Below are 17468 nucleotides of genomic sequence, written 5' to 3'. Positions count from 1 at the left end.
GTTGGGTGTGTATGAAATAAGTTCATTAGCTGATAGGCTGTCAGAGCTGGGTGGTCACCCATGGGCTTTGGAGAGAAGGATAACCCCTGACGACCCTGGACTTGGGACTCCATGAACTGGGATGTCACCTTGGATACAATAGCTAGATCTGATCTTTGTTTCTGTTAGGGAAAAGATGGGTGTGTCTTTGGTTTTTAATGGGGGTAGTAGTATATTTCAAGTTGGATCACTCTTAAAACTGTATGAGAAGACCTGTTCTCACAGGTCAAGCAACCAAAGGATAGAAGAAGATGGACACAAGGCCCATCCCTGGTGGTCTAGTGGTTCGGACTCCATGATTCCACTGCAGGGCTCCCATAGTTCAATCCCTTGTCAGAGAATTAACATCTCACCTGCCTTGCAGTGCAGCCAAAAGAATAAAAAGAAGATGGACAGCCATGGATGGATATCATCTAGTAACTGAACTCTATTTTTGGACACTTACCCCCAGTGCTTTCTAAGCCTCACAGACCGTGAGTGTCATAGCTAACACAATAGAAACAGAACTATGTGTCTTAGTTTTCCTAGAGCAAGAGGTGTTTAAAACAGTGGGAATGGTAGAAAACACAGGGAGGAACAGATCGTGAGGGGCCATAATTGGTAAGCTATGGAATTTTGACTTCATTCTTTTATTCAGAATTGCAAGGATTCAGAGCTCCTCCTCCAAGATCCATCTTCTTCAAACATTAACAGTTTTCATAAGACACTCCACGTGGTTCTTCCTCCGCTAACTGGCTCATAGGTTAATCTGGCCTTCCAGCCAATCAGGAGCTCCCACCGACAGACAGCTGTCTCCCCTCCCCCAGCCCTTCTCAGCCCTGAGTACACAGCGGATACTTAACGGACAACGAACACAGATTTAGAACTATTTTATTTGAAGAGATTTTCTTCTGTAGTTCTAAACATAAAAGGAATGCTGTCTGAGTGAGTGCTTCATAGGCATCATTGTATTTAAATGAATCATGTGAATGTTTACATTTTAAGCCACACTGGAAACTGAAGACACAATACAACCATTTTAACCAAGAAAGTATCAATCATAACAAAACATAACTATTCATTCTATAGATTATCTTTTTTTTCTAAAATGACCACTAGATATGAAAACATTGTAAAGACATCTAAAGAGTCCCTATTAAGTTTTTTTTAGAAAAACGGCATAATAATGCAAATTACATTTTCCTTTTCTTTACTAGTAATAAACTCTGACATCCACTTGACAAAGCACCAGCCAACCCCATCAAAGTCATTTCAGCACACTTTTGCAACTCAAAATTGACCATCTTTTACATTTAATCTGTCTCCTACAGGAATGAATGGGTAAAACTGGTTATGTTAAGTGCTAAACTCAGTCTGTGTCAATTGGTGTGTATTTTATATTGTGTTCCTAAGTTAACACCAGAAAACGGAAAAAAAAATATGCTTATGTGAATGAAATATACCCTTTAATAGTTATCACAAAGGCAGAAATCAACTGACTCTCAGTCAGGACTAGTATATAGATGTCCATTTCTTTATTAATATTTTTGATCGAAGTGTGTTAAAGGCACAGGTATAAACACACACGTGAACAGCTGGCTTCTCTCCCAATACCTGCCTCCCTGGATTTGTTCATCATTCTCATGGGATCAAGCTGTTGAGCTCTCAGCTCCATAAGCCATGGTGCCTACTAAGTATTTTTAAATAAAGCCAATCTCATATCATCCTTCTCAGGAAAATGAAGTACAGAGAAGACTATGGAAAGTAGTGAGAAAAGAGCATACGGTGAAAAAGAAAAAAAAAAACACAGGATGTGATGTTTAAATTGAGTGTATAGCCAGTATGAATCAGCTAGTATGATGATCGTTAGTCAACCATGTAAGGTAGGGGCCAGACTGGGGCCAGGACTGAAGATGCAGGAATGCAACACGCCCCAGTGCACCTGACGAAAGCGGGCATCCTCCAGACAGTCTAAGACGGTCACGGCAAACATTTCCACAAGGCTGCAAGGTCTTCAAGGCTAGGGATGGTGGCTTACTTATGTCTGTCTCCCCACTTCTTAGCACTTTCTTGCACATGATAGAGATTTAATATGTATTTTGGGAAACCAGAAAACAGCTCAATCAGCTCACTGCTTTCACAGACATTCTGGGTGGTGTCTACTCATGTCATTCATTCACTCCTCTGCCTAAGGCAGGGATGACAAAGAGACCTCATCTCACTCTGATGGGCTGGTAATAGATGCCTGGAAGCATTAATGACATGGATTTTTAAGACCAATTTCTGCCACAGAGGCAAAAAGTGCTGCTCACTCGTAACGCCACCTTGAAAGAATGGTGGCATAGTGTTTCATCTTCCCCAGCCCTAGTCTAGGAGAAAGGCATCCAGTGAAGGACTCACCCATATTCCCTCTCTGTTGCTATGTTGTCTCTCAAGTGCTCTGCATTAAGCCACTGCTTATTAAGTGCTGGTCGACCAGGACAGCAAAGCCTTCACACTCGATTTACCTGTGCAGCCAAACACATAGGGTCATGACTTTACCTAGAAATCTGAAAACATGGCATTCACAACACTCAAAGAGTAATGGTTTATCGAAAGAGAACAGGCATTTACTTGATTACTCTCCCGGTAGAGAGTTTTGTCCATCTCAGAACAATTTTAATTGATATCTAAGGCATTTGGAATTACTTAGGATTTTGGTTTTTTAAAAAAAATGGCAGAGTTAAATTCTCTTTGGTATTCATGCTTAATCCTAATCTACTTGTTTCTTACTAGTATCCATAACCTTCTCAGTACTTCACTGTTAAGATTTAACAAATATAGTTGAAATAATCAACTCCTATACATTCATCAGACAAATGTTTAAAGGGAGGGGCCTCAGAAACTAAGGATGCAGAAAAGAAAGCCAGAAGGAATGACTGGAGAACCAATAACCTCCATCTAACAATTCACACTTAGACCATGCTCAGTGAAATAGGGTGCTTCTGGCAAGGTGGCCAGCATTCAGGTCTTCCCAGTAACTCCCCTCTCCACAGTGGGAGGGCAGCAGCCCTCAAAAGCTTCTCTGAAAATGAGACAGCAGTTGGAGAAAGAGAAGAAACAAAGGGAGACTTTCAAGCAACATTGCCTTCATCATAGGTAGAGTCTTCAGTACAACATTGGCACCAGTGAGAGCATGAGGCTAAATTAAAACTACTCTCAAAACATCAACACAGCTAATGTGTACAGCAAGAAGGAAGTCTCAAATCCACAGATCTCTCCTACCGCACTTTCTGTTTTGCCTAAGTACTGCTGGCACCCCCAAGGAAGTCTTGTTAGAGTCTGCGTATCTTAGAGCTTAATATGCCAGATGCCTATGTGTGCGCATGCACACTCGTTACACACACACACAGATGCACATACACACACATTAAACTTGGTTTATAAAAAGAGCTTTGTGGATAAGAGTATGCCTTCACTTGGTCAAAGAATCTAATTGTTGGCACGAGGAAAATAGATCCAAAGAATGTAATCAAGAAGAGAACTGGTTGGCAGGAAATTTTGTATTTCTTATAATGTGGGTATTTACGAGCTAATCTCCAACTGTTTGTCCAGAATTAATTCAACTGGCTATAATCGTAGGAATATATAAGGTTAAGCCTTAAAAACGCTAAGATCTATAGTAACACAAGTTAACACTATCTAAAATAAATTAGATTTTTAAATATATGTAATGAAATTACTGGTCACTAGAAATTCAATTCTATAATGAATATAAATTAATATAAATCTATTATTAAAGTACTATTCCCAATAAAATTTAAGTCAGAGTTCTTTAAAAAAAAAAAAAAGAAAAAGAAGGCTAAGTATTTGAGAATAAATGGATATGGCTTAGAAACCCTTCAATATTGTTGTTGATAAGATTATTTGGTAACAAGACACAAAAATCTATCTCCATGTCCACAATAAAGACTTACCACATTTTACCTAATAGAAGTATTCCTGAAAAGTTGTGCAACTAGAATTTTTTACAACCAGACCCTTATTTTAAATATACTAGGAGGTCATAGTTGTGAAGAAACCCTGTAGTGAGTCCTTGTATAAACTGAAGCCTGTTAAGGTCATCGACTCCTCTGTGTCCACCTGCCCAGTGAATGCATACTGGAGGCATCAGTAAGCGTGCTGAATGCATGAATTTGCCCTAACAGTTTTTGTTTTTCTACAGGACCTTTTTAAAGTGAGGCACGCTGAAACTGGAATGTTAGGACAGAACGACAGGATCCAGCTCACAATTTAGTTATTCCACTGCAAAAAATCAGAGGGCTTCAAAAAATGTTTTTCAATGGAAATAAAATTGCTTTACATGTGTATATACAGGCATAACTCATTTCATGGTGCTTCACTTTACTATACTTTGCAGATTAATACACTGTTTACAAATTGAAGATTTGTGGCAACCCCACTTTGTCAGGTATAATGGTTAGCAGTATTTAATAATAATAGTATTTTTAAAATTAAGGTATGGACATTTTTTTAAGACATAATACTACTGAACACTTAATGGACTATATAGTATAGTGCAAACATAACCATTACATGCACTGGGAAACCTGAAAATCCTTTCAATTTGCTTTATTGCAGTGGTCTGGCACTGAACTACAGCATATCCAAGAGATGCCTGTATATTTTTAAAGAAATGCTGATCTATGACTGGCAGAAGATTTTATTCATTGTTAACTATTTACTGTAAACAAACAACTCTTAAGCTGGGTTCCACTTGATTTACCAACCAAGGCAAATAGAGCACCTTACCAAATTTCCGAAGTCCTAGCAGATGCTACTCCATCTCTAGGGGCTTCTTTCCCTCTCTCTAGCACAAATGTTTCAAAGCTGTCCTCACTTTACCCCACAAAAGCAAAGCATGAATTAAAAAGCCAAGATTAAATCTGAAAGGTGTCTGACTTAAGTATAAAGTTACACTTTCAAACTTAAAGAACTAGGTCAAATACATTCGATAAAAGTAACTTTCAAAGGCATTTTTTTTTTTCTCTCATTTGGTGCTTCCTTCCCTTCCCATTTAAGACTCAATTTAAAAAATATAGAGATTCATTCTTTTAAACAATATATCCTCTTTTTTAAGAAATACAGAATGCCTAGCAATATAACCTGACCACACAAATCTGCAATCTGCTACATGAATGAAATAAGAGGTTATACCGGCCTATTTACTCAGCATTCATAACTGTTAAAAAAAAAAAAAGACTTGAAAAATAGCTGAGAACATTGTTACACAGGTTTGGGGGAGGACTGGGTGTTGGGTTCCACTGGTGTAAGTTTCCTGGAAAGTCATGTGCAAATAAAATAAATGAACACAGAACCCTAGTTTAAACACACTGCAACACATGTGGGTGTGACCAGGGGAGAAAGACAGCGTTAATATTCATGTTTGTCAAGTAAATTAATAACAAAAACAAACAAAAAAAACCTCTCACTTAAGGTATCAATGATATTTCAAGTGATCTAAATAAAACAGATTTAAAAATCATCTTTAGCATTCTTACCAATTTTGACTTTGGCCCTTTACTAAACAGGCACAATGAATCTTCTTTTTGAAGATCAGTTTCAGACATTGGCCCAAGGGTATCACATTTGTACAAAAAACATTATCATGGATTTGCTCCCATAATTTAAAAATCAATAATTAAAAAAATAATAAAGTTGGTCTCTCTTTTTTCCCACAAGTTTTCAAGTAAATTAGTTCAAGTAAGCTTATTTACAGCTTCTGTATAAATGACCTAAAACTCACATTTTCCCTTTGAAAATCAGTCTCTCTGGAAATTGGACAGTTGTGTTTTTTGGTCTTGAACCAGGTTTCTTTTTCAGTTCTAGGTCAATTCAGTCAGGTTTCTGTTTTATTGGGCAGATAAAGAGAAGAGACCAGCAAATTGTGTCCAAAAGCTGGGAAACGCCTAAAGGCTTCCCAACTATCTGAAAAGATATTGTACTTGAGGAAAACTCGGTGCTCCAGGCTGGTGGACAGGGTCACGTCTCTGCTCATGATGTAGATGCCATCGTTGTGCAGCGCGCACGTCAGGTTAAGGCCCGACTTCGATGTGTTCTCCTTGAGGTAGAGCCACTGGCGGGTGGCGGTATTGTAGGACTGCACGGTGAGCATGTCCTCACTCTGGCTGCCCCTTCGTGTGGGCCCCAGCTCGTGCAGACAGCCCCCCACGATGTAGATGGTCTCCTCCACCGACACCATCTGCTGCTTGCGGATGTGGACGTCGCACGTTTCGAAAAGAGTCCAGAGGTCGGCGGAGGGGCAGTACTGCAAGATGTTCAGGTTCCGGTCTGAAAGGCAGAGAGGAGCCGCGTGAGGACACCACCAGGGGGAGCGCCACCAGCCGCCCGGCTGGACCTGCACGCCTGCCTGAGACTGAATGATTGCCTCACACAGAGGCCAAACTGCTTCCGGAAAGCGGAAGTTGGGAAAAGAGTTTGGGAAATGGCTGGGAGGAGATCCGTGTAGAATCCTCCCCACTGGGCTGGCTCTCAGAGCCGGTCGGACCAGGGAGATGAGCCTCTGTGACAGAGCAACCGCTCCTCCCTGGGACCCCTGCACCTTGGAGAACCACCAGGCCAGCGTAGGAAGAATCCAGGCCTCAGAGAGTCCTCATCAGTACCTAACAGAACGAGGCGCTGCCTAACGCAAATGACAGGCTGAGCCCCAAGAGGATCTCTTCTTGACAACAGATTCTATGAAACAAGACAAGTGAGCTGAGCGGGATCTCTGGAGCCGTGTAACGGAAAGGAGGCAGAGCTGCAAGTCAAAGAGATGCAAGAAAAAAACTCTGACCTCTGGCCTTTAAGCCAGAATCGCTTGGCAATTCTGTTTCCCAACTGTAACACTGGAGATGCGCTGACAACGGCTCTTTCCCCTCCCCTTGCCCATGTCACGAGATGGTTACGTATATACATATATATATACACACACATATATATTTTTTGTTTTGTTTTGTTTTTAACATGGACCATTTTTTAAAGTCTTTATTGAACTCATTACAATATTATTTTTATTTTATGTTTTGTAACTTTTTGGCCCTGAGGCATATGGGATCGCACCCACACCCCCTATGCTGGAATGTGAAGTCTTAATTACTGGACCACCAGGAAGTCCTGAGATGCTTAATTATTGTGTGGATATAATCGGATGGTAGATGAAAGACCACCCTAACATCATTTTCAATTAATACCTGTTTCAAGGAAAAATGCTGCCTAGTCTCTTTGAAAAATGCTTGTGAAATTGAAAATATCTAGTTTCCTTTTTCGTTTTTTTTTTTTTTTAATTGTTCTTTTATTCTTTCTTTCCTCAAGGGAAGAATAAATGGAATATTTTAGCCTCAGCAAAAAAAAAAAAAAAATTAAAAATGCTCTGAATTATCCGAAAGAATGAACTTTCTGTTTGTTGTTTTTTAAACAACGGCATCAGTGTAAAGAGACAGGTTAGCTTGGGAACTGACGTTCAACGAAAGCCGCAGCCTTTTGATCGCTGCAGAAACTGGGAGCAGTACTTCCTCCTGAGACAGAAGGACCCACCCACAGAGGGCTGTAATTAAAGCTCCACCGTGCTCTCTGCTACAAGTCAAGTGCCTTGAGAGGGCACAGGGGATAAAGCGGACATTCTAGGAGACAGCACTAAGGAGTCTGGTTACTAATCTACCAACAAGTACTCCTGAGTAACCTGGTTCCCCATCCTACAAATAAAGGACCTATTCTGGCCAAGCGTCAGTGTATTTATTTCTCAGGTCCAGGTTTGAAGGTCCTTCCAGGTCTTCTGTAAATGTTTTCTCTCCTCACCCAACAAGGGCTCAAGCCATGATGAGGTTTGAGTTGGTGGAATGATCTTTTTGCATTTACACTGAGAGTTGACTCCGACATTTAACAAATCACCCCTCTTCCCTTTAGTGGTTACTACTACTTTCTATTGAATTTCATTTCTTCAGTGCTGGCCAAAGAATTAAAATAATCAATCAGTTATCATAAAAACAATGAATTATCCCTTACTAAATTTTAAAAGTATCACCTGACTTAAGTGAGTAGGTTAAAAACCCAACTTCAATTCCTGATTTTTTTTTTCATGGCAATTATGATGTCTTATTTTAAAGACAAGGAACTATTAGGAAGTGCCGGGACAAGCCCAAGCAGAGGAGGAGGGGGCTTCAGAGGACAAGGAGCTGCCTGCCCTCTCATAGTAGAAAACTCATTTTCAGCCCTTGCACAAACAGCCATCCATCCACGTCACCTAACCATCCTGTCATGGGGATTTGGCTCAGGGAAGCCGGGTCAGGGATCACAGTGGGTGGCCCAAGTGAAGAAGGCACATTAGTAGTGGCCTGTGAAACTAGAAAACACACAAGCAAGGGTTTTCCAGGTCAAATCTAAAGAACATTTGCTCAGCCAGGGTCATGGAAAAACTAGGAAATCTACCAGTAGAGTTGTCTTTGGGTTACAGTGCTGCCTGTCAGGGCTTCCCGACTCTGGGGTAGAAGAGAAACCAAGGGCTGTGTGTGCACTGGGTCAGCCCACAGGGCACATTCTGTGTCACAAAACCTAGGGAGGAATCAGAATTCTTAGAAATGTGCAAAAGTAAATAACTGTATTTACTTTCCTAGGAGAGAAGACACACAGATACACACAGAGGTACATATGCATACACAGGAATTCTCTGGGGTCCATGGTTTAGTTAAGTCTATAAAGTTGACCACTGTAACCTGAACACCAATGCTGAAGTGAAAGAAGTGACTGCTAGGTCTCATTTTCTTTCAATTATTTGTAAAGGAAGAGTGGACAGATATCTTATCATCAGTGGAGAGTCACAAGGGATAAGTGATGAAAACTTGGTGTGAAAAAAAAAAACCTCACTGCTCCCCATGCACTTCTCTTCCCACGTCACCGTCCTTAAATGTATAAATGAAAACACCACCTACAGAAGGTTGAATGGTGGCCCCTGGATAGATATGTTCATCTTCTAACCCCCAGAACCTTTGAATGCCACTTTTTTTGGGAAAAGGATCTCTGCAGATGTAATTTTAGTTAAGGATCTAAAGAAGAGACCATCCTCTGGATAACCCAGGCAGCTCTAAATCCAAGAAGTATGTCCTTGTCAGAGACAGAAGAGGATCCAAAGAAGACAAACAGTTGGCCAAGAGGCACATGAAAAGACACTCAACTTCTCTGTTAGAGAAATGCCAATCAAAACTACAATATAATATCACCTCACATGGGTCAGAATGACCATCATCAAAAAAAATCTATGAAAAATAAATGCTGGAGAGGGTGTGGAGAAAAGGAAACCCTCTTATACTGTTGGTGGGAATGTAAATTGATACAGCCACTATGGAGAACAGTATGGAGTTTTCTGAAAAAACTAAAAATAGAACTACCATATGACCAAGAAATCCCACTTCTAGGTGTATACCCAGAGAAAACCATAATTCCAAAAGATACATGCACCCCTATGTTTATTGCAGCAGTATTTAGTACTGCAGTTTGTTGCAGCTTGCAACAGCCAAGACATGGACGCAACCTAAATATCCATCAGTAGATGAATGGATAAAGAAGATGTGGTACATATACACAATGGAATATTACTCAGCCGTAAAAGGCAATGGAATCGTGCCATTTGCAGAGATGAGGATGGACCTAGAGACTGTCATACAGAGTGAAGTAAGTCAGAAAGAGGAAAATATCATATACTAACATATAGGGGATCTAGAAAAGATGGTACAGATGAACCTCTCTGCAAAACAGAAGTTCAGACATAGACATAAAAAAGGAACATGTGGACACCAAGGGGGAAGAAGGGCTGGGATGAATTGGGAGATTGAGATTGACATATATACACTATTGATACTATGTATAAAATACTTAACTACTGAGCACATACTGTATTGTACAGGGAACTCTACTCTGTGCTCTGTGGTGACCTAAATGGGAAGGAAATCTGAGAAAGAGGGAATATATGTGAACATACAGCTGATTCATTTTGTATACAGGAGAAACTAACACAACGATGTAAGGCAGCTAAAGAAAGCAGAAGTCGCTCAGTCGTGTCCGACTCCATGGACTATACAGTCCATGCAATTCTCCAGGCCAGAATACTGGAGTGGGTAGTTGTTTCCTTCTCCAGGGGATCTTCCCAACCCAGGGATCGAACCCAGGTCTCCTGCATTGCAGGCTGATTCTTTACCAGCTGAGCCACCAGGGAAGCCCGAGAATACTGGAGTGGGTAGCCTATCCCTTCTCCAACAGATCTTCTGACCCAGGAATCGAACCGGGGTCTCCTGCATTGTAGGTGGATTCTTTACCAACTGAGCTTTCAGGCAATTATACTCCAATAAAAAAATTTTTTACAAGCTGTGAGATGCTCCCTACCAAGACCAGGAGTATAAAACCTATGGAGAAGCTTGTTATTTTCAAATCATTAACTATAAAATGTCCACCAAACAAAGTAGAAAACACATATGCGTACTGAATGCTCAGTCACTTCAGTTGTGTCTGACTCTTTACAATCGTATGGACTGTAGCCCGCCAGGTTCTCGATCCATGGGATGCTCCAGGTGAGGAGAATACTGGCATGGATTGCCATGCCCTCCTCCAGGGGATCTTCCTGGTCCAGGGATCAAACCTACATCTCTTAAGTCTCTTGCATTTGCAGGTGGGTTCTTTACTACTAGAACCACCTGGGAAGCCCATTAGTCACTGAGTTGTGTCCAACTCTTTGCAGCCCCATGGACTGTAGCCTGCCAGGCTTCTCTGTCCATGGAATTCTCCAGGCAAGAATACTGGAGTGGCTTGCCATTCCCTTCTCCAGGAGTCTTCCCAACACAGGGATCATTGCAGGCAGATTCTTTACCACCTGAGCCACCAGAAAAGCCCAGAAAACACATATGTATGGTTTAATAAATAGCACAGCCACCTCCCACTGCTGGTCAAGAAAGAATGCTCTTCATGCTCTTGTTCCTCCTATGATATGTGAACAGCCTGGAGCTGAATTTCTGGAATCTGTACCCCATATGTTTGTACCCAAACACAAGGGAGAAAGTGAAAAGAAAGACCTGCAAGGATGCATTGGCACTAAATCCCAGTGTTAGACAAGGCGGGTTCAGTGTACTTGAGATAAAGGTAGGAGTCATCCAGCCAAGTCACAGGATGGTTGACTACAGGGTGGAATTTCCAGAGCAGGAAGAAAATACATGTTTTCTTCACAGCTCCCCCCACACCATGCAATTTTCATGCTCAAACAAAGGTATCAAAGACCCCTCTTTGATGTCCCACAGGATGCTCTTTTTTCCAGATATGTAAATATACAGTAAGCAATACATAACATCAGGCTGGTGTGCACTAGAGGGCTTCCTCTAGCCCCTCCCGTCCTCCCCCAGGCTGCCAAAGCTCACATGGAGGAGGACCACTTTCCAGGCCTTCACTTACCTCGGGTAGTGTATCCTCCAATGACATAAATTTTCCCCTTACACTCACACGCAGAGAACTCAGCCAGAGGGTTTGGTAAGGGTGCCACGAAATTCCAGGCATCCTGCTCAGGGTTGTAACACTCAACATTAGAAACGGCCTGCCCACCAATGGCATAGAGTTTGAAATTAACAGCCACGAGCTTGAAGTTAGACCTGCAAGAGAGACACAAAGGCCCACAAAGTCAGTTCTGATTACTCAAAAGACCACGGCACAATCTGCTAAAGCTGTGTGTGGAATCTGCTTGGTATTTGAAGGAAATGAGCTCTCCAAACAGGGTGCTGTTATGCCTGGGGACAGAGGAATGATGAAATAGCATCCGAGATTTCACCCATCCCCAAGAAACCACAAAAATGGTGCATTCTCTACACTTCAGCTGTTGAAGGTAAGCAATTCAATGTAACAAGGACTAATCTTGCTTAGTTTAAACCAAGAATCAAAGACACTTTGTATATGCTAAACTCAAGACCTCTGTATCCAATCAAAAAATAATATAGTTGTAAAAAATAATTCACTCAGAAAGAAAAAACTCACAACACTGTAAATCAACTATACTTCTATAATAAGTAGATTGTTAAAAAAATAAACTCAATACTCTCTCAAGAATGGGAGCAATTACCCACTTGACTCCCTTGCCCGTCTCTACTCACTGGCAGTAGGCACCATCCTAGGTATACATCAGCATTGCCTACACAGACAAGCACATGCAATATGTTTTCTACAGGGTGGTCCAAACACCCATTTACCATGAGTTCACTCAAGCAGATGGCTCACCCATCCTCCTCATGTGAGGGCATCTTCTACATTGCTTGGCAACATACAAAGTAGAGGGAGGTAAGCACTGAACTAAATAGAAATATTTTGATCTGGCATTGTAAGAGTATTCATACATGTTAACTCAACAAATAACAGATATCAACAAATGCTCACCTATCACAAGAGTAAACAATTTTAAAAAGAGAAATGTATTGCTTTTAAGATTCATATTCAGTAATACAATTAAATTGCTTATTGGCTTCAGATACTAAATAAAAGTCTCATGACTTTTGGATAGAAAAGAAAAAATTAATTTCTTTCACTGTAGTACAGGGATTAATGGACTCCTTAAAGGCCAGGAAGGATAAGCACTTGGAAGCGCTGGGTGAGTTGACTGTGATACATGCAACGATCTCAACTTCACACTCATACGAGCAGCAGCACAGAGCTGCAGACCTGGTTCTGGACCTGCTCTGGCGATAACCAGCTATCTGACCTCCGTCTCAAGTGTGTAAACCACACCCATCCCAGGGCAGTGGAGACAACCAGAGCACACAGCATATCAGAAAGTACCAACACAATGATTTTGTCGAAAGTAACAATGTCCTACTAAAGAATGGGGGTGCAGAGGCTCTAAATGTTCAAATGGAGAAAAGCATGTAAGAGGGTAGATTAAAAAGCAGTAATAAACAAGTAGCCATGCTGGACAGATGTTTAATGAACAATGATACATTATGATATAGAACGTATGTTCGTAATAGCCACCTACTAAAAAACTAGGATTTTTTCAATGGTTCCTGTAATGTTTACATTTAAATGAGTTTTAGCTTAGTTGTGTTTTTCAAATTAGACAGTGAAAAGAGTACTCTTCATCAAGAACCTCACACTGTCCATTAAACCCAATTGGCCATTCAGTTTTTCATGCCAATAGACTTCACCGGGGTGGCAGTTACTGGGGGGTCCCTGGTTCACGGTGCTTACCTTTCCTGCTGCCAGTGGTCCTTAAAATCTGACCGTGATGCCCTCTCTGTGTGTGCAAATTTGGGGAACCAAAGGAAATAAAGCTTGTAAATAAGCACTAAATTTTACTAGCCCACAATTTGTTTTTGTTCCCCAAAGGTACACAGATAGTAAATTTTGTAAGATCAAAACAGTGTTTGATATTCCTCCAGCATAATCATTTGTCCTGTGCAATATGTAAGGGACTTCTTTCTGAGGCTGAACGAACAGGCAGCTAAAAGTAAACAACTCCATCTCTCCAGACCCCAATATGCTCAAATTCACTTGAAAAGAGAAACAGTTTTCAATATTGAATTTATGATGAAATTGCCACCCAAACACAGGCCACTTGATGAAGAGGCAGACGGCCAAGGATTATGAACCCAGGCTTGCATGGGGAAGTCTCAGCTCCCCTGCTAAACAGCTCTGTGACCTTGAACAAGGCATTGAATCTCAGCTGATCTGAGTCTCAGTTTCCCCACTTGTGAAGGGGGGAAAAGAAAAGCACGTTGTTAAGAGTTAAGAAGGGTAATCTACAGAAAGAGATCACTGCCTGCATGTCCCTGCCTATGTTTCTTAACCTCAGGAGGATTAGTTTCTCGTCGGCCAACTGCAGCCGTCACTGGCTGCAAAGTACCAAGTGCTGGATTTCTGTACAAAGCACTCTCATGTCCATAAATTCTTGCCTTTTCCCATTTTCTGAAAGTAAGTCTTCCGTTCTTCACATCCTGCAGGGTAAAGGTATGAATCCAACATAGCAATTATTTTAATTATCACTTTTATAGGGTTTTTCCTAATACTGATTCCTGATATCCTCCATTCAGAAAGGAAAAAGGATTTTTAAATCAAATAATTATTTGCTGTAGCTACATACTTGACTTAAACATAGGATAGAAATGAAAGTGAGAAACATTAGATGATGATCTAGTTTCTTTCACTTAGAAGAAATCAAAAGCTCTTGAAATCCTTCAAAGCTAAGTAACATGAACCACGCTAACCACCAGCACACAGCATCAAAGACGAACAAGAGCTGCACAACCCCAGTAGCTGTAGTAGCTACATAGGATGACTGGGGTCTGACAGGCTGGGAGTGCCACTCAATGAAACTCACTGTGCCTCAGTTTCCTTTTGGGGAAAAGGGAGCCCACAGAAAGGCCCACCTTACAGAGGCCCTGGAGGACATCTAAAGCAGTGACCACAACATGCAGCCCTGAGTAAGAGCTTAAGAACCGTAAACCACCAGCAGGTCTTGCTGCTTAGAAAAGTTGTTACCATTAGGGTAAAACTTGGGAGTGCAAAGCTCGCTCCTTTCTCCCGTCCTTTCCCAAGCTCTCTGAGAAAGATGGTGCAGTCTGTGGACCACTAGGGCCTTCTGTCTCCTCCTTCCCCTATGCTACTTCCCCACATAGTAGGTGCCCTGGGGACCAGTAAGGGGAGAAGGAAAGGTTAGGAGACAGAAGTAGTCATGCCTGCTCCCTACTACCAACCATCTCTGAGAAAACCTAACCCACAAAACAATTTAAACTGTTGGTCAAAATTACATTGGGTGCGGGGAGGAGGTGAATAGACATATGGTTTTCTTTACTTCATGGGGCTTTCCTGGTGACTCAGATAGTGAAGAATCTGCCTGCAATGCGGGAGACCTGGATTCAATCCCTGGGTCAGGATAATCCTCTGGAGAAGGGAATGGCAACCCACTCCAGTACTGTTGCCTGGAGAAGTCCATGGCGCCTCAGAGTTGGACAAGACTGAGTGACTAACACACTTCACTTCATGCTATCCTGAGACTCCACTGCAATTCACCATAGAGGACAACATTTCTCAAAGGTTCCATCACTCTAGAAAAGTTCTAAAAGAAACTTTGGCTCAGAGGAAAGAGGACAGCCAAAGCTGACAAGTGTAATTCCTTCCAGGCCAAGGACTTGTTTGGTAGGTTTCTCTCCTAGTCTTGCTGTACTCACATGCAGAACAACCCTACTCTGATTTCAGAGCAAGGGTACAGGGCAACACAAGAGACTAGAGACAACTCTAGAAACAGAGAAGTTAACGAACTGATGACTGCAGCGGTGCCAGTTCCTGCAAGTTATCCCAAATTAAAGCGAGAAAGGGAAGCAAGCAAGTTTGTGGGCACACAAGTTTCTACACAGGCAGAGTTGCATCCTGACAACTCCAGAGATCAAATCCACGTGCAGACCACTGGGCGGTACTGTGTGCTTGGACTTCAAAGCAGCCTCTCCAGCAGCGTTGTGTACTCACTGCCGTTTTTAAGTAGAAGGCACAACCCTAAACGTTTCTTTTTTCTTCTTTTCTTTTTTGGTTCACCACTGGTCGTTTAGCATCATTTTCTCTAGGTTGTAAGTTCAGTTCAGTTCAGTTCAGTCACTCAGTCGTGTCCAACTCTTTGCGACCCCATGAATCAAGGGCTTTATAAATCTCTCCATCCCAGGGGAGTCTAAGTTCCCACCTGTCCCTTGTTATTTAAGATTATGGGATCATTTTACTGTTCAGTCCCTGTGGAAAGTAGGCTGCTCTGTCTTTGATCCCTTTGTCAATGGTCCAGTTACCTCAGCAAAGGCAAGTGAATGGGGTGGATGTGAAACGCTGTGTAACCAGGGGTCAAAATCTGCCCTTTCTACTCAAGGTTTCTTCCAGTCTTTCTTCCAGTCTCCTAAGTTTCTTCCAGTGTTTTCGGAGCCTGTGTGGGACACATTATCCAGCAATAATTCCATTTCAGGTTTCACTTCTATTTGTCTCATCATCTAAATTCAACTATAAACTCCTTCAGGGCAGAGCCATATCATCGTGTGGTTTATTCAACAGTGACCAGAATGAGGCTGGCACAGAGGCTGTGGTGAGGGCTGAGACGCACGCAAGGAAATTCTGAGAAGCAACCCAGGATCATGAAATATCTGAGCTCGACTTCTTGGAAGAAAATAATCTTTAAAAGGAAAAGTTAAAGGTTTTCATGAAGACAGTCACCATCAGTCATTAAGCCAAAACTTGTAAATGCTCCAAAGGGTTATACTGAGTCAATGAATATTTAAATTTTGGTTACTCTACTTTTTACACACCTTGACCAATTTTTTAAAACATAGAGTAACCAAGCTCCAAGTAGGGCTTCCCTGGTGGCTCAGATAGTAAAGAATCCACCTGCAAAGTAGGAGACCCAGGTTCAATCCCTGGGTTGGGAAGACCCCATGAAGAAGGAAATGGTGACTCACTCCAGTATTCTTGCCTGGAAAATCCCATGCTCAGAGAAGCCTGGAGGGCTACAGTCCATGGGGTCACAAGGAGTCAGGCATGACTGAGCACTAACACTTTCACTACTCCACTTTTTACACACCTTGAGCAATTTACTTTCTGTGCCTCAGTCTCTGCCTCCGTAAAACGGGGACCTAATATAATCCTTGAGAAGAATAAGTGAGATGATACATGCAAAGCAGTAGTACAGAGTACCAGGTACTAGACAGTACCTAGTACAGAGTAAATGTTCAATTAAATGTTGCTGCTGCTGCTGCTAAGTCGCTTCAGTCATGCCCGACTCTGTGTGACCCCAGAGACGGCAGCCCACCAGGCTTCCCCGTCCCTGGGATTCTCAAGGCAAGAACACTGGAGTGGGTTGCCATTTCCTTCTCCAATGCCTGAAAGTGAAAAGTGAAAGTGAAGTCACTCAGTCGTGTCCGACTCTTAGCGACCCCATGGACTGTAGCCCAGCAGGCTCCTCCATCCATGGGATTTTCCAGGCAAGAGTACTGGAGTGGGGTGCCATTGCCTTCTTCGCAATTAAATGTTACTTACTATTATTTTTCAGTGATTCTAAGTAACTAAAATGACTATAATGACTTACAAAATAAAAATATTCACTGTAATGTTACATTTTAAAAGAACAAAAAGATACATTCACCTTTATTACAATAATGTAAAATATATTCCACAGTTCAAAAAAGCCATGCATTTAAAGCATTTATTGCTTACCATGTTAGCAGTATTAATATACATAAGCATTGAATAAGCAGTAGGTCCCAATCAGAAGAGAAAGAAAAAAACAAAAACAGAAAATTTCAATTAAGGGTGAGGAGTGTGCTATAAAAGAAAGCATGGCGTTTCATCATTTAGTCCAGTTGAGGGTTTGGGGACGGAATCCTGGTTGAGATTATGTCAGATCTGAGTCAAAGTATGAAGGAGAA

At 41.6% G+C, this 17468-nt stretch overlaps 1 protein-coding gene across 2 annotated transcripts in view; it reads right to left on the bottom strand.

Moving 5' to 3' along the window:
* Positions 1-892: 892 nt before the first annotated feature.
* KLHL42 (kelch like family member 42) overlaps positions 893-17468 on the bottom strand; it is a 21683-nt gene continuing 5107 nt past the window's right edge. For both annotated transcript variants that reach the window (XM_055572679.1, XM_055572680.1), the window contains 2 exons: positions 11488-11681; positions 893-6348 (listed from right to left, as the gene is read on the bottom strand). In XM_055572679.1, the coding sequence (XP_055428654.1) occupies positions 5897-6348; positions 11488-11681 (646 nt within the window). In that variant the 3' untranslated portion in view covers positions 893-5896. The remainder of the gene's footprint in view (positions 6349-11487; positions 11682-17468) is intronic.

This window comes from Bubalus kerabau, chromosome 1 (assembly GCF_029407905.1).
Source record: "Bubalus kerabau isolate K-KA32 ecotype Philippines breed swamp buffalo chromosome 1, PCC_UOA_SB_1v2, whole genome shotgun sequence".
NCBI lineage: Eukaryota > Metazoa > Chordata > Mammalia > Artiodactyla > Bovidae > Bubalus > Bubalus kerabau.
The sequence above is the reverse complement of the archived record's forward strand: the minus strand, read 5'-3'. Positions and strand labels throughout refer to the sequence as shown.